This window comes from Rhinolophus sinicus, linkage group LG02 (genome assembly GCF_036562045.2).
Source record: "Rhinolophus sinicus isolate RSC01 linkage group LG02, ASM3656204v1, whole genome shotgun sequence".
Taxonomy (NCBI): Eukaryota; Metazoa; Chordata; class Mammalia; order Chiroptera; family Rhinolophidae; genus Rhinolophus; species Rhinolophus sinicus.
In genome coordinates this window covers 165,521,001-165,544,635 of record NC_133752.1, presented here as the reverse complement: position 1 = coordinate 165,544,635, position 23,635 = coordinate 165,521,001, and the positions used below count along the sequence as shown (strand labels likewise).

Below are 23,635 nucleotides of genomic sequence, written 5' to 3'. Positions count from 1 at the left end.
TTAGGTGAACCTGACTTAGTTCGCCTAAGTAGGAATCTTAACCTGCTGACTTAGTTGTAAATACTTATTTTTTTAAAAGATTGCTTTGGTACCTGAACAGTCAATTATTTTAATTCCCCATCTGAAGGAAGTTAGATTGTTGGTTTAAGAATGTAAAATGATTAAAAAGTAGAAAGAACTGAGTGTAACAATGTATATGTAACATTCCAGAATTATATGGTGACAACCATCCTCCAGTTCTCACGGAGAAATGTTTCCAGAGATTTATATTTTATCAAGACACATAATCTAAACAGGAAAATTTATCATAAATACTTTCTATAAATGGATTGATGAAGAACACTTGAATTTTTGATGCCAACAAATAGTCTATCTTTCATATTTACTTGAAACTCAAATCAAGCAAAATGGGTTGGTCTCTTTCATTTACAACTGTGTAATATTACTCAAATTAAAACAATTGACAACCAGAGAAGTCACATATGGTTGACAGTTATGGGGGGGGGGGATAACAAAGGAAGGCCCACTGAAGAGAAGTTACAATTTGTTTCTTTTCATATCTCTAGTCCTTTCCCTCAATGTGATTAGCGAGTACATGGTTTGAACGATTTATCGCTTCCACATAGCTCCTCATTCAAACTGACCCAAAGTGCCAGGGTGTCAACAAGGGTGGCACTTTCTTTTGCTACTGGCTTCTTACAGTTTGGCGTGATGCTAGTTTCCAGCTTGCCAGCAGCTGTAGAGACTTTATGCTGTTTTATTTCCAGGGTTACAGAAGAAGTGGTATCATTTTACAACTTTAAGCACTGAAGGTATGAATATCAAGTAGTTAATATGCTAACAATATTAGAAAAGGGAAAATTTCTGCATGCCACATTACATCCACACTGAACAAACACAGCGTGCCAATTCTGCCAAATGGGAGTGCGGTTGAGGTGTTCTTGACCTTTTCCAGGCCTACAGTTATGCTATTGTTCATATTCAATGTGGTTTTCTCCTCAGCACAATATTTGCTAATGGGACTTATTTCTATAGTTGCTTAAAAATTTTCTTTTTGGAAAGCAGAACTAATCTATATGTATATATTGCAGGTGCAGTCTGAGGCAACTGATGATTTTTAAAAGTGTCTTTTTCTTTCCATTTTAGTAACCAAGGTTACCAAAAACACATTGGCAACATGTGTTTGATGTGAATAGTAATTCCTTAGGAAAATGGAAACAACACAAAATGAAAAAAATCTTTTATGATTAAAACTCAGAATCTAGAGTAGTAATAGAATTTGAAATTCTAATTTTAGAATTTAAATTATTCCTAGAATTTATATTTTAGAATATATAGTGCTTAATTACATAAAAAAGTTGGTATTTCTGAATGAATCGATCTATAAAGTAGAATGATTGGCAAATAATATTAAATGGATAAAATAAGGATGCAGAGCGAGAGCACCATCTTAAAACATAGGAAACCAAAATCAAGAAAAACATGCGCAAAAGCAATATAAAAACTGCCAAGTGTACAGTGCCATAAAAACGTGAATTTTTATAGTCCTGAGTTCAGTTCACTTTTATCCAGACTTCATAGTTGCAATATAGTCATCTCAAATTACTTTGTATATTTAAAAAAACTACATCCAAATATCTTCAATATTACATAGAAAAGATTTAAAGATGAGGAATAAATATGAATTATGAAAATTCAAAACATCGTTTAACAGGAAACTTAGATCTGATTTCTATTAACGTTGGATAGAGCTTCACAAATGCGATAAATACTGAAGCATAGTAAGATGGTAATGGGACAATTTATTAATATATAAATTAACCAGAATATACTGGTAGTTGCAAAATGATATTCTATATAAATATCTAAAATGATGTTATTTCACTAATTATTTCCAATGGTGTTCTACTTTTATCAATGAAAATATTTCAATTAACTTGCTTTCTCTATATTCTTTCTAGCCATGTTAAGGATCTTTTAGAAAGTATTTAGCTTAGCAATCTAGCTCCATTTTGGAATTTGTTACTATTTTTATCTAACAGAATATAGTTGACATTTTGGCTATTTAACTCATAGAAAATGAAATATTAGATTGTTTCCAAAACTAACAATGTACAATTTCTATTTTTGTAAAAAAGAGAAAAGTTATAAAAATCAAAGGCATCTAAAGTTAATAAACAATATAAATAGTTATCTTTGTATAACTCATCAGTTAATGCAAAAATGCACTTGGGTTGTTTGTAATGAGTGCTCATTCATTATTCATTTATTCATTCAATAGTTGAATGTTATACTAAAAGTTTAGGTATAATAATAAGAAATAATCAGCACCTGCCTTCATAGAGCTTTCAAGTAAAGTGAGAGAAAATATACAGGATGGAAAGAAACAAGGAGAAATGGATCTACCTAGGTCAGGCAAGTTCTCCCTCATCTGAGTTAAAAAGAGGTTCAGAATACCAAACAGAGTGAACACTGACAATGCAAGCCCAGAATAAAAACAAAACAAAACAAAAAAGTATGGTTTGGTCTAAGAACTGAAAGAAGACTAGTGAGAAATCAGGCTGTAAACATGCAGCCAAGACAGTTAATGGAAGGACAAGTTATTCACATTAGGAAACGGGTTTATCTTAAAGGAAAATGGATAGCTATTGAAAACCATACTTCTATCTTATCTATACATAAATAAATTGAACTTGAAAATTATATTCATATTTTAAAAATACAATGGAAATATAAGTTATGAAACTAAATTCTAAAGAGCAAATACTGTCTTCAGAAGCACTGAAATAATCTAAGCTCTTTTAAATATGTACCAACATAAATCCTTTTCAACACCTTCTGTGTGTTTTCTCTTTAAAATAAAAATGCTATATGGGTGATCTCATTTCTTGGTGTGGCAGGAATATTACATTGCCTAATTTAAAGCCAAACCCTCCACCCACTCCCAAATGAAAAATCAATGGTACTTACTACATCCAGCCTTATAGCTGAAGCCTGGAGGAAGGAGGAATCCTTGCTGGGCAGCGGCAGCCAGTGTCCGTTGATCAGGAGGGAATACAGGGATCATTAATGGCGGCAGTTGACCTTGAACCTGCTGAACATGATAAAGCAGATCAAAGAGAAGAAGTAGTGGTTCTCCATGATTCCCACCCTCCTTAATTTATGATAAAAAGAAAATCATTTACTCAATTCAATATACTGGCATACAACATTGTTAGAACACCAGGCTTGAGGGTATGCCTTAGGACCCTCTTAGGAGAATAAAAATATACTATAGTGAGAAGGTGTTATCGAGTTCCCTTTCTAACCTGATAGATAATTTCCCTGCATGATATCCTGGAGAGTATTGAAGCATCACTACTTCACACAACAAGCCTTTTTCTGATTGAATTAATATAATGGTTTAAAAATTATCCCTTAGAGGTTGAACTAAAATCTCCTTCTGTAAATCCCACCTGTTAGGAATAATTCTACATTCTAAAACAAAACCAACTAAACTGGTATCATTTTATATACAAATGGCTCTTCATCACTTAAAGATAATTCTCTTGTTGACACATAATATTGAAATTTAAAAATTCTTGAATACAAAAGCTGTAGAAAGCTTAGAGTGTAATTAAGACTTTCCTCCTTTTTTTTTTTTTTTTTTTTTTTTATAGAAGAGGTAACTGGCACCAAAAGACAACTAACTTGCCCATGGCCATTGAATGGAATAGTCGAAACTAGGTCTAGAATCCAGTCCCTTGAATCCTGCTCTGTTCTACACTTCTGTCTTCATCTATTGCTTTTCAAACATTAAGTCATTCCTCAAACCACATGGCTCTGCTTTGGTTGCCATCTTTGGACTATACCTTAATTAGCTGGTGTCACTCTCACAATATGGGGTTCACATTAGTAAATGAGCAATATAGCACAATGAATCACTACCGTCTTTGAACTGAACAGGAATTTCCAGTAGTATAACCTCACACAGTCATTTCTGCAACTATGTCACATTCTTGACTAATGCAGAGGTTGTCATTAACTAAAATACCTAGAATAATTTTTTAACACATTTAAGCAAGATTTCCCTAGTGAACATGATTATTAATTAGTGTTTGTCACTGAATATGTGAATGAGAATTTTGGATCATACTAAAAATTACACTTTTGACACTTCATTTTCCCTTACTACTCCTTCTATACATTAATTTAGTTATTTGGAAACTATCTAATAAACACTTACTATGTACAAAAAAATGAGCTACACAGTGGAGACATACTAGTGAACAAGAAAACAAAAATCTTATGCCCATGGAGTTTACATTGCAGTGGGAAGAATGGTAAAAAGCAAAACAAACAAATATACAAAAAAAAAAAAAATTACAAATTCATTCAGTGGCTAATCCTAATAGCAACTCTGAGATATATTTCTCAGGCTTGTTTTCCCTTTCTCCCAGTGGCATCACACATTCTTAGGGCATTTATGATTCTTATAGTTCTCACCATTTCTCACTTTAAAAGTCTATCTTCAGTTTCTCCTTTATTTTTTTTGCAGTAAACCTTTAAGCTATTTCTGAGATTTGGGTTGGTGGGTGCTTTTCTTTGGAGGGTGGGGTGCAGTTTGAGAGGGAGAGTGGGAGGAAGGGAGAAAGGAATGGACAGAGGAAGGAGGAGAGAAAGAGAGAGTGAGAGAAAGTGAGAGAGAGACATATGAGCACTACAAGAATAAGAGATCAGCAATGACTCCGAATTGGAAAGCATTTCTTTTAGCCAACAGGATTTTAAACTTATCACTGCCACTAAAATGAAACTAAAACAACCAAGAATGAAAACAACCAAGAAAACAAAAAGTGTCTTAAGGGTAGAGCTAAAGGTTATACCATTACAGACAGCATTTTTTCAACATTCTGGAGGAAAAATAAACCTTACGTAGAAACCAATGAAAAGCACTTATTAAAGGCTCAAAAATAAGACAACTGTATATTGAGCAAGTTTGTAGGAATAAGTGGCCTAAAACAAGAGGTAGACTTTTGAAGGCAAAAACAGCATAAGGTAAGCAGAGGATGCAGACCGTGCAAAGGTACACACAACAAACCAGCCACACTGGTTAAGGATTATCACCAGCTACTGTATATCCTTTATATTTCATTGTTTGTAAGTTATATTTTATATAGTACATCTCCTCCTTTCTAAGACACCATTGGTTCTAAGATGTACCTTAAATTTAATAGGAGCATTTTAGAGGGAAGAAGGAAGGAACTTCAAATGAAACACATAGAAGGGTTATGAGGCATCGGAATTTCAGATTCCTTAAAATTTGAGAAAACTATCTTTTAGAATTGCAAAAACCGTAGGTTCTTATTTAATTGCAGTAGTTCTCAGACATGAATGTGTATTAGAATCACCAGGCAAGCTTTAAAAAACTCTCAATGCTCAGACTGCTTCCCAGATCAATTAAATTTCAATCAACAGGGGTGAGACCCAGCCATCAGCATTTTTAAAAGTTCCCCTGATGATTCCAATGCGCATACAGGTTTGAAAAGTCCGGTCTTAAAGAATACTTTCCATCAAAGTCAACAAATCGTTTTGTCTTCTTCATTTTTGCCTGGAGTTACAAAGCACCTTCAGATATGTAAGTAATTGAAAGGGAGGCTGCCTGACTTTTTACACGTTCTGGTGTCCACAGGATACAACCAGGTATTAAGCTGTGTTCCTCATAGAATTCCTTCTAAATGAGTCTTGTATCTGTATTTTACATGCTTTTCTTGTAAAATAATTTTGATGGTTTGCTTTTACTTAGAAAATAATTACCAAATCCCCTCAGCAAGATTCTTCATACTTTGTCCCGTCTATCTTTCCTGGCATTTCAGATATTCTGTGCTCTTGCCTCAATGGATCATGAAGAGTTCCTTGCATACTCGGTGTTTTTCCACACTTGAACACATTCAGAAGTATTTTCTCCTATGTTTTGAGTGATTTCTCTTTTCCTTTTCTTCTTGGCAAAATTGTACTTATTTTTCAAAGGCTTTTGAGACTCACATAATGTCTCTGCCCGTGAAGCACTTCTTTCTTATGGTGCCAATTTTCAGGCAGAAAGAACTGTTACTTCTTTTAACCTCATAAAGCTAATATAAAATACTTAGTGTATTGAATAATAGTTACTTGTGTAACATAAGTCTCCTTTATGACCTATGAGCTTAATAAAGAAAGAGGTTGTAACATACTTATTATTGTACCTTTAGAGTTCAAAACAGCAGCTGAAAATATTATATGTATTGATAATTCATAAATAAATAAGAAGAATGAATTATGTAGTCCCATATTTCTAATTATATCTTCACGCACCAACTCCAAATGTCCACAAAAAGCACCTGGACAATAAAGTTATTTAATGACCATAAAGGAATTCAATTTCACCAAGAAGAATGGCAGCATAGAGTAACAATTGCTTTGTCAAATGGTCCTGTACATTATGATACAACTATGATTCTTGGAATAATGAATACGCATACATGAAGAAATAAAAAAGTAATCCCGAAATATGAGAAATTTATTACATACTTCTGTAATGAACAGATATGCATGCCTATTATGTTCTGGTAACATGATGTTTTAATTATTATAGCTTTACAATATGTTTTAATAACAGTTTGTACTCTATCATTACGCTTTTATTTTTTTCAAATATATCCTGTTTTCTTTAACATTTATTTTCACACATTAATTTTAGAATATGAAATTTCTATTTGAATTCATTAACCTTATGGCTTGATAGCTACTAGCAGGCTATAGCTTTCAATTTATTTAAATCCTCTCCTGCCTCATATAATTCTTGTAGTTTCCTATGTAACTTTATTTTTAAGATTTTTAAAAAATATTTTTTTTATTGCTATTGTAAAGGGAACATTTTCTTATAGTGTTTACTGGTTGTTTGTATACAGAAGCCTATCTACTTGTGTGTGACAGTTTTTATCCAGGTATTTCATTTATACACTAATAATTTATAATATTTCTCAGCTAAATTTTTTTTTTTGCATTTTAAAGAATAAATTGCAATGAATTTGGGGGCTTTTAAAAATCTTTGTATTCTAAACTTTTGTCTTATTCTGATTATTGAAATGAATTTTGCTTTAGTACTGTAATTTGTTTTGGTGTCTATATTTTCCAAGATCCACATATATAGAATAACAGAGGTTTAAGGCTGAGAAAGATCCTAGAGATTATCCGACACAACACAATCATTGTGCTGATAAGGAAATAAGACTTAGCTTGATCATAACAATTGTTCAAGATCCCACATTTAGGTAAGAGTGGAGTTAACACTGGAGCTACATCTTCTAACTCTTAATCTAGTACTCTTTCCCCACACAATGGAAAATGTCAGAGTGGAGAGAAGGAGTTGGGAGGGAGGAACTACAAGGGAAAGAAAGGAACTAAGACAGAAAAAAATAAGCCTAATTTCATAGTCCCAATGATGGGTTTTCTTAGAATATCATAGAACAGATTATAATAATAATAAAATTAGTAATAAAATAAAATAGTAATAAAATTCAAGATAAAGTAAAACAAATGTAATCCAAAATCTGTGGTTAATCCATACGTGCAACTAAAAATACATTTCAAAATACAGTTGATCCTCATTCTTTGCAGACTTTGTATGTGCAAATTTGCCTTCTCACTAAAATTTACTTGTACCAGTGCTTTTGCGGTCACTCACAGACTTGCACAAAACAGCGAGAAATTGTGTTGGTGATTTCATTGTTTAATATACATTTAAAATCAATAGTAAATATTAACAAGATGTCATTAAATAGAAGCACATATAAAATAAGTTTATGTATTGATCAGGTGATGAAAATGGTGTGACAAAATGCTCTCAGTAACCTAACTGTACTTCCCTCAGGAATAACTGTTTAGTATTCGCTAATTCGGTGTTCATGGCTACTTTATAGAACATGACTAGTGCAAATAATGAGCACCAACTATATTATTGCTATCTATCTTAACTTTCAGTTCAGTACTGCTAAAATTTAGCCACTCTTTGGAAGAAACAGTATAATGTTTTCTGGATAAATTTTAAAATTAATTTAGTGATAGTGTTTGTAATTCATTCTTACATATTGGCCAATTTTGAATATTTCCAAATCCTCTCACTATTAACTTCATTTATTTTCTTTCATTTAATGGATGAAATTCCCTTTATGATCCTAATTAAGGTTTAAAATGTGTGACATTTTAATTAAGTTTCAATAAGATAATTTTGTAACTAAGTTTTAGTCTTTTTATGGTGACATGTTATTCACAAGTTAGAATAACATCGTAAACTTAAAAGGCTATTCCTATATTTTTTTAAACTTTAGGATGAAATGATATATTTTAACACTTTTTACAACTCTACCACATAAAAAATGAATGTATTCTTGTCCTCTAAAATATTAAGAATCCAACACAAACCAAATACATTATCACACTTGAATAAGAACAAGTAAATACTTATCAATTATTCATAATTAAACATTTTATATTTTATATAAATGTTCTATTGTAAAACCCTTTGCTTCCTAAAACTAATATATCAAGTAGATATTTAAGATTATTTATTTACTTTCATTGGTTTCTTCATTCAACCAACATTTGCACTAAGCCAAAAGTGTATTTTTTTGGTAACTAGAGATACAAAGGTGAATTCACACACAATGACTGCTCTCTAGGAACTCTAAGTCGGGTGGGACAAATGGATAGATAGTTACACTGCTGTTAATTCAACAAAAGGTACTATGGAAGCACAGAGAAGACTCCTAACATAGACAGAATCAAGGCAGGTTTCATGGAGATAGGTACAGCAGGTGTAGGGACTGAATGGATAAGTAGGAGTTAGTAGGCAAATAGATGGGAGCAGGAGAAAATAATTCTAAAAAGATGGGGAGACATGAGCAAAGGAACAGGGACAAGAAAAAATATCAAGTGAGGGGGATACAAACAGCAGTCTAGAATAGCAAAAAATGTAAGAGGAACTTAGTAGTGAGAAAGTTTGTCTGAATCAGTGTGTGTATCAAGGTAAGAAACTTGAGATTCCCCCTGTAGGGTCTGTGGAACCATTGAAGGATTTTAAGTAGGCTAGATGGAATATTTTATGGGTATAAGGAGAAGAGATTTGCGAGGCCAAGCACAGAAACCAGGTAGGAAAGTTAATATGGTCAACTAGGCAATCGATTAAGAGGGCTTGATCAGTAATAGGAAGGTTATGAATGAAGAGAAAAAACACAAAAAAATATTTAGGGAAACACTGGGGAACACTGATAATGGGGGAGGATATATGTATATGTATATGTATGTGTATATATATGACAAATCTATGTACCTAATATATATATTAAATATTACATATAACATATATATTAATTTATATATATTACGTAATATATATCAACATTTTTACTAATATAACGTAATATATATATATATAAATTAATATATGTAAATATATATTAGGTACAGAGATTGTGTGTGTGTATAATATATATGTATTATACTCTGTCCTTTTCTTCACCTCCACGTTTTCACCATGTAGTTTGGGGAGCCATTCATTGATGAGAGTGAACTACACAATCTAGAGAGGGCCTGAAAGATAAAGACAAGAGGCAGCTTAAAATCATCTGTGTTGCAACAATAATTCAACAAAGGGCAGAGAAAGAGAAGTCTACAAGCAAGGAGGTAAGAGAAGAATAAAGAAAATCACGATTCCAATGGAATTACAACATTGAGACTTGACTAATAGTGAAAAATGTAAGAGAGAGTATTTCAGAAACAAAAACAATTATCTTCTGCAATTGTTGATTAGAAGGTAGTGATGAATCTATCGATATCAAGTCCACTATAACAGAGGGTAGAAACTATGTTGAGAAAGGTTGAGGACTGAATGACAAGACTGAATGACAGGCGTGAAAAAGGAGAAAGCAAATGTAGACTATTCTTCAGGGAGGTTGAGTGAGAAGTTAGGAGAGAAGTTAGCAGCTGCATAGGATGCTCAGGCTTTATTTAGGTAGCAGAGTTTTGAGCCCATTTTTGGTTGAAAGGAGCAAACAGAAATTAAAATTTTAAATTTAGGTAAGCGAGGAACTAATTGGAAGATCAAAATTCCAGAGGAGGCTGAAAGGCAAAGCAGGGGAGTAGGGACTGGTTCTAAATGGGAATGACATTTCATTCTCAGGGTGCTGAGGAATGGATCTATATAAGTGAATAAAGCAGATATGTTTTAGATCTATTTTCTATGTAGAGAAATGAGAAAATAAGGAAAAACAGGCCTGATGGAAGAACTTTTCTCAATGATGTGGGCAAGGTCATATCCTGAAAAAGAAACATTGGGGTTGAAGAAGGGAATTCAGGCAAGGTAAGGTTGTTTTGGATGGTCACTGCGAGAAATGAAACAGAAAGTAAACCATGGACAATTCAAAAAGTAACAGCAAACACTAAGGCCTTAGGAGTGACCACCTAAATTATGATGCTGCCGGTCTTCCCTTTTCTTTGATTTTTCTCAGAAAAATTCAGAGAAGGTGAATTTCAGCATTCAAGTTGGAGAAGAAAATGAGACTGGGGGGACATCGGCAAGCACAGGTTATGAGGAAATCAAAGTTGCTTTTGAACAACGATGGGCACTAGGCTTTACCCCAGGAAGCGAAGCCTGGGAGGCATTACTAGACTGGGAAAAACATAGCAATCCAACAATAGAGGGACTCCATGATATCAAGGAGCAATTTGGCTAACACAACAGGAAGTTATGGTAGAAAAGTTGGTTAAAGTAGTACATACACAGATGTCAAAGTGAAAGAGCTGTGATTTAAGTCAGCACAATTACAAATGAAATGTAAAATTAAAACTTTTCAAATGTTCCTCAAGAGTTTAGTCTGATGAGTACTAGTGTTCAAGCACATATCATCTTTAGGGATCAGTTCACCTACAACTGATATTCTGCCACCTTCGGTGGGGAGCATAGCAGCTGTTTAGAAGCACACAGCGATACTACACAACAGTTCTGAGAAAATGAAAAATATAATATCCAAATGAGATGACAACAGGGGTTTAGGTAGGGAGGATCTAATTACCCAAACCGGAGTAACCAGGATAACAAAGCTGACTTTCCACCATTAAGAAGAAGAGGCATGGGATCTTCAACGACCACTAATAGCCTGTGATTTTTCATTTCATATAACAGAAAGTCAATTTGCCAGTTTATCCTACCCAATGCAATGGTCTTTAGAAAAAAACTGAAGAACAAAAACTACACTAAAATTAAGAATAGAGGAGTCAATTTATTTTCCAATTAATCTACTAGGAAGACTAAAGAAAAGCTCATTGAGAGATATGGGAACATAAAAAAACACAGCTGAAATTGCAATCCCAGCCTCTCACTTCCCAACAAGTCACACTGGAGTTGCATCACCTCAAATTGCATTTGATTTAAGACAAAGACAAAATAGCCATATTCTTTTAGAACAAAAATGAACAGCCATGTGGATTTTTTTTACATAGTACTCTTCTTCGGCAAAAAGCCACAGAACTTTTTTAAAAAATCGTTTCCAAGGATGAAAGTGACTTTGCCAAGCAAAGTGGCTTCAAAACAGGCCTCAAAAATACTAATAGAAAGACAGATGGTTCTACTAAGAGCTTGGCTGCCAAAAAAAAAAACAAAAAAAAAAACAAACCTTAAAAAAAAAGAGTGATGCTATTGAAGCTGACTGCAAAGTTATCTGATGACTGCAAATACTTTTGTCCCATTGCAAGTGCTAACTCTGCCTCCAGGGCTGATATAGCCAAAATACTAACTTCCCCACATCCGATCCCCCTGTATTCCTACCCCTCCTAAACAAAACCTGTCAGTGCCAAGCCCCACAAAACAGCACAAGCACTTGATTCTGACTGATTACCCTGCGGAAGCAAAATATTGCGTTGAAGAACTATTTAGGAAAAGTCCCACACCAAGAAAATTGCTTTTCTTTTCAAAACTGCCTGTCACATTTTCTTTTTGTAATTCCCCTTTTCCTCCTCCTCCCTGTCACCAAAGGGCCCCTGGGCCCTATGAGTTTAGATGATACAAATTCAATTTGTATAAAAAAGGCAAGAAGCAGCACCAGAGAGAGGTGGAGATAGTTCGTTCCCAAGGATTGAGAAATAATCCAGTCAAGACACAGTGCAATTTTCTTTCCAAACTACTACTACAATAATACCTCCACTTTATTTCCTTCAGGGCAACTGTCATTTCTTTTTAACCAGATAGCTACTAGATATAATAGAAACTGAAATATTATATGGTCACTGACTCTTCCTTTCAATGGCTCATTTCACTAGTGCATTTTTACTTTTGCATGATGTGTTTATTGTTGGCGTTGTTACTAGGATACAACAACTTTCAAATAATGTAGAGTTAAGACCTCTGTCCCTTGAAGGCAATGAAATTTATTCTTAATACTATGCAAGTTTGACTTTAATATTCTTCTTGACTAGTAGTACCCTTTATTCTCAAAACTTAAGCATTACTTTCTTATAATGCACCATTTTAACATATATTAAACTCGTGTTAACCAAAATGATGACATTTATTACATGTATAATACACGCTTAAACAAAGTGTATTTGTTGACGTCAGGAAAAAGAAATCTCTATTTTAAAAGTTGATAATCATAGAAACTTAAGGGTGGCAAAAACACAGTGTTGAGCAAGGAAGCAATTGAGAAAGAGTAGGGGACAGAGACAGCTATTTTACTGGTCAAGGAGAATTTTGAGCCTAATGACAGAATTTAAAAATGCAATGATTAAACTATATCACATGATGCATTATTTAAATTTGTATCTATTCCTTAAAGGCAATATTTTAGATAGCTTGATAGCTGTTATTTGATAAAACCCAGTCTTTCTTTCTAATGCACTCTATTTTTTTCCTCAGATGTGTGTAACTACTTGTAGTACTTATGGTTCTTGATAACAAAACAGCCTGGTTCAAATGAGGATGCATGGTTCTCTATTCACAGGAACAGAATCAGGCTTTGCAAATAGTAATACAATCTCATTTTACATCATGCATTACTATGTCAATTGTCATTTACACATACATGAAAGACAACATAAAATATAACGGTCAACATGAAATATACTTTTCAGTGGTATTTCTCACGAGTCCTTGATTAGAAACTTAATAAAATTTACTCTTTATTAATTTCTGATTTATGACATTTTGCTCAATGGCTTACAGTAGATTATTAGTGATAATTTTGCTCACGTACTATAAATCTCAGTTCGACATAAGTTCTTTAAAATATTACACCTAAAAAAATTATCACTTTGTGGGGAGGGTTGAAATGGGAGTGACTGCTAATAGGTATGGAGTTTCTTCTTGAAGTGATGAAAATGTTCTAGAGTTAGTGGTGGTGGTTATGATACAGGATAGTTAGCACATCCCTAGGTATACAGGGAGGTCCCTAGTGGAATAAACAAAGACAGCCATATCCTAAAACTCCAGGTTTTGAAATCACTCCTTCGCTCCAGGACAAAATGTAACAAGGCCCTGAGATTAATCATAAAATTCCTTTTGGCCTAACAAATGGAGCAGATCTGATAGATAAAGAATAGTTTACTTTGATAATTTCTTTAGCATGGGCAAGCAGAACAAACGTGGTAGACAAATTTCATTAGAAGGCGCCAGTTCCCTTCTTCAGTTCCCTTCTTCAAACAGCTCCCCTTCCCCAAACAGGCAAGGGAAGGTATAAAAGTAAGAGCTTTTGCCTCAGTCACGGGCACCCCCATTCGGGACCCCCTCCCTCCCACTCGGGAGCTACAACCTCTTCTCCTGCCTCTAATAAACTATCCTCTTTTTAAAACTTTTTGCCTCTCCTTGCTCCGTGTTTCCATTCTTCGGCTTCACGAGACACAATCCCGGCCTACACTCAGACACTCAGAAACTGCTAGCAGATCCAACGAGACCAACATCAGTTACAAAGCAGTGTGAATATACTAAAAGCCAATTAATTGTACACTTTAAAAGAGTGAAGTTTATGGTATGTAAACTACTATATATCTCAATTAAAAAAATAACCAAAGCAAAAAAAATTAAAAATAAAAGACCAAGACTACCTTAAATATGTAACTTTACTACTGCCAGAAGCAGGATTCAATGTGCTTTGAAATAATCATATCTAATATTAGAATAATGTTTTGTACTTTTATAAAGTCATACATTAGTTTATTTATACTATATCCAACTCTGGGAGATCAGCAGGATAAGTGTTGTCATTTCCAATTCTATTAATGAGGAAAATGACAGAAAAACAAATAATTTGGAGGCTTACACATGATCACACAGCTAGCCAAAATAAGTCTAGATCTTAAATTATTTGATTCTTCTTAAATTAGAATACAAAACTAGAATAATTTTCAGAAATAAAAATACAGATTTATATAAAGAGTACAAAAACGTTCTGACAAAATTAATTCCCATATATTTGCTGAGCATAAAAAAGGATAACATTTAAATTATCTTTATCAGATAAATTATTTTATGTTTTATGAGATTTTTGTAGTATGGGTGGAATTTTTTTTATATTACAGAAATTTCTTTATATTATAGGAATTTGTCTTTATATTACATTTTATTTTGATTTATGTTTTCTGTACAAAATGTTTTTAAAATTTTCAATATGTACACATATCACTTTAATAATCTGAAAATTGATCAGAAAAACAGAGATGCAATAGAACATCATAATGCGTAGCATATGACAGAAGGATATTTAACTTAGGAATTGTTATCCTGTATTAATTGCTTGACAGACCGTATCCTAAAGATCTTAAATTATGAGTCTTTGTTGCCCATTTTGGTAGAAAATAGAGTAAAATTGTTTGATATTTGACTAACGAAAGATTGAAAATAAAATGTAAAAATTTCACTCTGATTTTCAATAAAAGTATGTATTAACATTTACTTCACAGTTCCCTGAAATCATTACCAATTACTCTGACCTTTAATAATTTTATTTCTTGCTGAAATATCCTACACCAGTAGTATTTATTCTGTACAATTGTGGATTCAAAAAAGGTTTTCTATGGCACCTGAAATCTATGTAATTTTACTAACAATTGTCACTCCAATAAATTTAATTAAAAAAAAGAAAAAAAAGAAAGTAACCTCACAGGGTGATCTGATCGTAAATTCTTAACTGGGCAGGTCATGGTGGGTAGTCAGTCATTCCCCAGACCTATAACTTTTTTTTCTTTTACATAAGATAATAAAAATTTATTTCTTAATCACCAAAATCCAATGCAGGTGTTAGATGGACAGTTCTCCTGGCTGCCTCTATGACTCAGTAATCAAGGATTCGTCCGTCTTGTAATGATGATAGTTTCAAAATGTGGCCTTGAAGGCCTGTAACTTCTTTAGTGAAAGGCTTTAAGCTAGCCCTGTCCATTATTCTGGTGCATTTTGGTTAACCTACCTTGGAAACAAACTGTAAATATCCCCAAGAGAGCACACAATCTTGTTAACAACCTGTAATTCAATCCCCACCTTAGCTTTTCCCACCTCCAGGTAATCTTAATTACTTCGCTTAATTTCAAATGCATAAAAGAAGCTGCAAAACTGTTATTCTGCAGAACATTTGAGATCCAGCATATGTATTCAATTTGGCTCAAATAAACTCTTATAAAAAATTATCTACAGGTTTGAACGTTTCTTATGTCGACACAATGAGCATTAGATTATGTAACCTGTTAATATTTTCCGTTTCTTGCTTGTGTTAGTTTACAATTCCTCACTGGATTTATGATTCTTTCTGGACATGAGACCTTTTATTCTTCAACCTGTTCTCAAATTGGAGCCTAGGAAGCGTAGCGGAAAACTTCACCTGACTTAGACTCAGGATTTACTTTTTCCTCAAGACCAAGCTTAAGCGACACTGCATTTATGAAGACTACCCAAACGTTCCAAGCAAAATATATTCATTCAGTTTTTGAGTGTCCACTTTGTGGACACAGTGTGGAAATACAGCAATGAATAAGACAGACAAGTATATAGAAAAATTAGAGCGAGGGCAGAAAAAAAAGAATGCTAGAATGGAGGTTGCATGTTTAAATGTGGAATTAATGATATGGTGACATAAATAAAAACCCGGAATAAGTGAGATAATAAACCTCTCATTTGTTTGGGGAAAAGTGTTTCAAGCAAATGCAAGAGGTGATCTAAAAACCTAATGTAAGAGTGTACATGCTGTGTTCAACAAACAATGTTTCTTTCTCCTGTCTGTATTCCATATAATTATCCCATTAGGTTGAAATTATTTGTGTCTGTCTTCATGGCCAAGATGCCTCACAGGCAGGGCACAGCTAACTCATATTGTTATCCGCAATACCCAGCTTAATGCCCAGCACATTGTAGATGCTCAATACACGTCAATTGAACTGATTATAGAAAAAGCTATTTACTATTTTAGAAAATTCTACATGTTTTGAGCTTTAGTTTCTTCTTATAATACTAAGTGGTTTATTAACGCGTTCCTTTTATATAGTGTACCTAAGCTTTTCAATTTTATTCAGGATTCAAGATATTTCTTCAAAAACTACCCTGAAACATGTCAAATAAATGAGGTTGTTTTTTTTTTTTTTTTTTTTTTTAACCACCCAATCCATTACCTTCCTCAGATCCTAGGTTTCGTGTCAATTATGCTCATCACAGATTTAGTGCACTTTGTTATTCCTTGGGAAATGAGAGAAACAAGAACTCTGATGTGTCCTTACTAAAATAACCCAAGAAGTGAAGTTAGATATTATTTACGATAAAATTGTAAATACACACATAAAAAAGATTAGAAAATAAGTTCACATGTGAGAGAGAAACTCTGTGCCATTAAATACACTTGACCTTTTGTCTATCTCAGTTATCAGCAAAATATATAAAGCAATGTTACCTAAAGGTATGGAAATACATAAAGAATGCATAGACATGAACTTGTATGTGCTCCAAAACCAAAAAACCATCTTTTAACTAAGAAAATCAAGTGAATAGCTGCACCCTTAAACTATGCATATTATTCTTATTTTTAAGAAAATAACTGATTATACTGCTTACATTTCTTTTGTTCAAAGTTTTCCCAGTTCATAATTTCAGTTTTTTAGCTAGCAGGTGCTAGATTGGTGTGAATGGCTATTGTATGGGGATTTGTTTGTTTGTAGCATGCAGAGTATACTGAGTCAGTAATGAAAAATGTTATATATGTGGGAAGAAGCCCTTACGGCAACATTCCCTCAAACAGAAACAAAAATAACATTTCAAACGTCTTCTCCAAATGCAACCATAGTAGGGACAAGTTATTGTCCAGTTTTATTCCTTAGGATGTGAAAAATCCATGTTATTTGAGTAATAATGGATGCTGCTTAACAGTCTCTGTTGGACCTTAGTATTCAGTTGCTTGTCTAACTCTATATCTCAGGACACTCTAACAGGAAGCCACTCACTAGAACATTTGTCACTGAAAATAAAACGTGTGAAATTACAAGAAAGGGCATAGTCGATATTTCTTAAGCTCAAAATGTGACATTATTTTGTAATTGGACAATTCACTGTCCATTGAACAATCATTTATAAAAAAGTTTTTTTTATTTTCTAGTCAAGAAGGATTATACTACAATGCACCATAGTAAATACATTCAATAATACAGAAGTATACACTACTTGAAACAATCTATGTAAGTACAGCTAATTTTACTACTTGGTAAATTTACTTCATACTTTCTAGCAAAAACCACGATAACTTGCCTACACACAATTACATTAAATAAAGATGAATTATGCAATACCATAGGTATTTTCCTAAATATATAGACTGCTTTCTTGATCAGAAAAAATTTTTATTTTCGTCACCAAAATTGTGATAATTCTGGTTTTATATGAGTGTTTTATTAGATGAATCATTATATGAATTCTTTCTATCTTCCTGCCCTTACCCTAAAGTATTTGATAGGTGATTCTTAATGTTAATACTTGTTCTGCTTTCCCAAGTTTCTTTCATGTTGACTTTTGCACAATTTTATTTTCAATCACCCAAACTCACAAAAACCCTTCCATCACCCCCATTTTACAGATGAAGAAATTGAGTCACTCCTAAAATGAAAAGTTAGCTAGTTAGAGAGCTGGGATTCACATCCAGGCAGCCTAGCTACAAACTATGCTTTTAACCACTATGCTTTAAAGGCACACAAATATAGGATATAATACTTACAAATAAATCTTATATCAAAAACTTAAAGATAAAAATTTGACAAAGTTTAAAAATAATTATTTCAACACATAATTTTTAAAAGTATACTAAAAACTGTATTAAATATTAGATATCCTAGAAATCTCTGCTACTACAATACAAGTAGATCTTGGTTATATAATAACAATATACTTTTTGATGCAGCGCCTCCAAGGATGTTCAACATGGGAGAAAGGGAGCACTAGTAAATTGTAAGTAGGTGGGGAGGATGAGGGCTAACTTGGTAACATACGTAGGTAACAGCATTTGAAAAACTAGATGAAGACTTAGGTCCCGAAAAGCTAAACTTCAGACTACTGCATGAACCCAGGATAATCAAAGAGGGATTTTTACTAATGGTATAATGGTACATTATATACCATTAGTAAAAGATGAGCTTAAAAAGAAAATAATGCAATTAAGGGAAACCATACTGGGATGTTTCCATAACAGCTTTGGTGGATAACCATTGGTGATGATGGTGGTGGTGATGATGATGATGATGATGATGATGATGATGATGATTCTTTGATAAATACTTATAGAGTACCTACAATGTACCAGACATTTTCCCAGTTACTTGAAAAACTAAAGTTAAAAAAAAGGGATTAAAATCCCTGATTTCATGAGGGTTTGCATTCTACTACTATAAAATACTAATAATACATTTACATTATTCAACCACAGATCTTGCATCACTTGGGTCTGCAATTCAAATCAAATTTCCTATATGGTCAGTGAAAACCCCAAGCTACAAAATTAAAAATAAATGATCTCTGGATTGTGTTGCCTCATGGAACTTGGTAGAATAATTCAGTCTAGTAGACAAGCATCACCAATTTAGATATTCTGATTTCCGATAGATTAAGTTCAGCCAAACATAAATTCACCACAAAAATTAACAAATACATGAAAAATAATCCAGTACATGTAAAAGCAGACTCAAGAAGCAACAGATTTAGACACTCAAAGTCACCTGAGTCTTGGATTACTATCAGATAAAGAATAAAATAATAAGCTTAAAATATTTACTTAAGTATAAAAGATGACTGAAAATTAATGACATTAAAAAACTATCAAAGATGTTCAGGAAAATTTTAAAAATAATTGAATACAACCTTAGGAAATGAAAATAACTAAAATTTAAAACTCATTTGATAGGCAGACAGCAAAAGAGACACAGGTGATGACAGAAGTTACTAACTGGAAAAGAGATATAAACAAACCAAGCCAGATTTGAATCCATAGAGACAAGGAGATGGAAAATATGAAACAGTAGTTAAGTGTCATGGAGACTAGAATGAGATGGTCAAACAAATGCCTAGTTAGATTTTTTAGGAATATAGAAAAAACTAAATAAATAAAGGTAGGTAATACTCCAAAACTTAAAAATTTCGAATTTTTCTGAATTTGAAAGATATAGGCCCCCACACGTAACAGGCAAAATATATACACAATCAAAATAAATGAAAGAGAGAATCACTTAATACTTTACAATAAAACTGCAGAAAAGGAAGTCACAGAGAACTCTTAAAAGGAGCCAGACGGAAGCCATCGACTGAGGAATGACAATTAGATTGACAAAACTGTTCTAAATGGTAGTACTAGAAGTCAATGGAGAGATAAAACAAAGTAACTGTTAATTTCAGTGTTTTCCCAGTAAACATTTTGAAGAATAAATGCAAAATAAAGCTTTTTTTTTTTTTTTTTCCAGAAAGAGTCTATCACAAATTTCTTCACTAAAGGAATTTCTAAAGGATGTTTCTCAGAAAGAAAGAAAGGAAACCTACAGAGAATAGTGAGTGAAGAAATTGGTGCACCTGTGAGTAAATTTAAAACACTTAGTTCAATGAAGATAATGTCCAGTATTTGGATTTAAAAAAAACAAAAAAAAACAAAACCTAAATCCAAAACCAATAACATGTAAAATAAGAAAGAAATATTCATAGTTAGGAGTTATAAGATTATTCTATAATTCAAGAGGAAAAATACAATATTTGTTAGTTTTATACTTTCTTAACCATAAATAGACATGTTAAATTCTCAAAGACAATCCATATAAAATGGAAATAGAGTAGATAATATTCAGACTAATAAAGAGAAAAACATGATATAAGAGAAAACTGAAAAAATCAATACATTAAAAAATAATAAAACCGGAAAATAGATACATACAAAATATGGTATAAATAGAAACTTTGAATAAAACAACAGAATTAAGTTTAATCACAATAAATGTAAGTGGACTAAACTCATAAGTTTAAAAACAGAGACTAACAGACTGAAATTTTAAGAAAATTTGGCTCTCTAGTTTACAAGAAAGAGATATACTTGCACTATCATGACAAAGAAAGGTTGAAAAAGGATGCAAAAATATATCAGGCAAATATTAACCATTTAAAAAGGTAAAAAAAATAGTATAAAGTAGCTATTTTAGTATGATACAAAATAAACGTTAATATAGAAAGGATTATGGTGGATACAGAGTTCCCAGATAAACAATAAAGTTTCCATTCATCAGGAAGATTTAATAATTCTAAAGTTGATGCATTCATTAAAAGAGCCTCATATTTATACAGCAAAAATTGAGAAGTTTGCAAGGAGAAATTAATAAACCCTCATTATCGTGGACCATTTTAGAACAACATTCTTAATTATTAACAGCACAAGTAGACACAAAAAAATAGTAAAGATATAGGTAGTTTAGACAACACAATTAGAAAGCTTAATCTAAAAGACATATATAGTATTCTGCACCCAATAATTACAGAACATAAACACTTCCAAGACAAATAGAACATTTATAAAAATTGTCCACACACTAAAGCAGGACCCAACAGACTTCAGAGATTTAGTACTGTACAAAATTATGATGAAACTATTTGGTTTTAGATGGAGGAAAAATGTTAGTTTTTAAAAATGGACTCCAAGAATAACAATTTCGCTTTTGAATGAGTGGTAGTGTCTAACTTCAGGTTTATGAGGTATATTTTAGAAGAGACTGCAATATTTACCTGGGGATTGAGTCTATATTTCTATGGAAAATGCAATTTGATTACTGATATAGGATCTTTATTTTCTAAGTGTGCTTTACCATTGACAAGTGGGATCATTAAAACTGCTGTGTTTCTTCTAATTAATGTGTGGGTGGTTGGCAGGAATTAGAGGTTACTTAATGTCATGTAGTGGTTAGCAATTCAAAACCTGTACAGTTCTAAGATTGTACTATTGGGGAAAACAATCAAGAATAAATTTAAAGCCACTATGTGTTTTTTTAAAAGTCATCATCACACACAAAGCTTTTCAACCCTGGACACATATTTTAAGCTCTTTGTACAATATTTTGTTCAATGAAATGATAAAAAAAAAAAAAAGGCTAAAAACATTGTAGGTGTTTGAAAAAAAATATATGACATATATAAAAATGTTTTTCAAAAATTTGAAGAATATCTTACAAATGAAATTGATAAAGTGTTAACAGTACAGAAAGTAAAAGTTGATCTAATCTTGTAAAATAAAATGCTATTTAACAAGTTGAGTACAGATTTTGATAAAACTAAAATATTTAACATTCTCATTATATCCCCATTTTTTCAATGACCTCTTGAGCTCAACTCACTTTTAAAAAGAATAAAAACATGCATAATACAGGCAAAAACTATAACTGCATATTTTGATATCTATTAAAACCATATTTATATCAATTTGAAATAGCACATAAGGACTAATTTTAAATAATTATTGTGGTAGTTTTTACACAGATTTATAAAGAAAGTAAATTCTCCAATGTGATATGCAAGTAGATAGAAAAACTAAATAAGCCCTAAGTTTGGTGTAATTCTTGATGTTAAATATATTAATTATAGATGAGGAAGATGCATAACAAAGAATTTTCATCCCCTCAGTTATTCTGCTTTTGGTGATTGTGCTCACTGCCAGTGGGGTTATTCTTCAATACATTTTATTTTATATTTTTAACAATGAAATGAAATGTGTCAGTCTTCTGAAAACTTTTGCAAAAACATTTGGTCCTATCTTTGAATTAAGTTCATAACTGATCTAGAAAAATGTCAGTGTACCTATCACATTCTTATTGGGTCATTCATCTTTTAAAACTACTGGGTTTTTTGTTTGTTTTTTTCTTTTATTAGTCTTATGACCATTAATATTGCTTGGATGGCTTCTGGTCCTAAAGTTCGCATGTGGTTCTCAATACCACACATGTATTTAGCAAAACCTGATCCTCTTTAAAGGGAGACTTTAGTCTATTAATGGTTCACCTTGCAGAATACAGGAGGAAAAGCCCCAATGTTTTAGTGCATGCATTTATCAGCAATAGAAAGCATAATAGTTCAGAATGAAAAGAAATAATAGTATTTCAATTTTATTAGCAATTGGTTTTTACTTGACATTTTGTATGTATTTGCTGACAGTTTTCTTATTAAATATTTCTCTGTTCTAGGCTTAATATCCCATTGGTTGGTATGTTCTTTTCACCACATAATTCTGAGTAGGGATAAAAAGAAAAATAAAACTTTTCAGACAGGCATACAGAGTTAAAAGATATTGAAGTTAACAAAGTTGGCTAAGAAAGATGGGACTAGGTGTGGAAGAAAGGGTAGGGGGAGATGGGAGAGAAATAAATATATGACAGAATATAAGCAGTGTAGAGAAGGGAAAACATAAAGAAAATGCATTTTCAACATCTCCCTAGTTTCAGTATTATAACAAAATGTATAATCAAGATTTCCAGGTCCATCTCTTTTACCTAGAAATGAGTTCTACTCTTAATTCCATTTCTAAGCCACTATAGGTATTAAACAGCAATTTACATGTGATTTGCATTTTTTTTCTTTTTTTCTTTTTTTTGTACTTGTGGTTTTGGTAAGTCTTCCAAACCTAATGACTGTTCCTTTGGCCAGCAACATAAATGCTATAATCACACAATTATTGTACTGGGAACAGTTTAATTCAGCATTTTGTTCTCAACCACAGAACAATTACTCAACAATTTCGGTTAACCAGACTAGCTAGCTGCCTGGAGAGAAAGAGGAATATTCACAAGATCTATTGTCTTACATAAAGGCAGCCACTAGATCAGCTGGAACTTTCTAGTATTGCTCTGCTCAGTGTCTCTTTTCAGGATCTTTCATATATCTGTCCTAACAAAAATGATAAATTGCAGGTTTCCCTTTATGGGTTTGCTATGTGTTCTGTTCTTTTAGTTACATATTTGCATATTTTTAAAAGAATGTGAGTTTTGTGTGTGTGTGTCTGGAAATATAGGTCTATAGATAAATTCAAAATTTTACTTAAAAATATAACATAATGATAGTTAATATAAAGAACTGCAAATTGAAAAAGTTTTAAGTTCA

The 23,635-nt window shown here is 32.5% G+C and overlaps 1 protein-coding gene across 16 annotated transcripts in view; it reads right to left on the bottom strand.

Annotated features, from left to right (window-relative positions):
- SOX5 (SRY-box transcription factor 5) overlaps positions 1–23,635 on the bottom strand; it is a 920,340-nt gene that overhangs the window by 110,168 nt on the left and 786,537 nt on the right. For 10 of the 16 annotated variants that reach the window (XM_074325920.1, XM_074325926.1, XM_074325925.1 and 7 more), the window contains one exon: positions 2,971–3,094. In XM_074325920.1, the coding sequence (XP_074182021.1) occupies positions 2,971–3,094 (124 nt within the window). The remainder of the gene's footprint in view (positions 1–2,970; positions 3,095–23,635) is intronic. The other 6 variants (XM_074325922.1, XM_074325931.1, XM_074325924.1 and 3 more) reach the window with 1 other exon arrangement.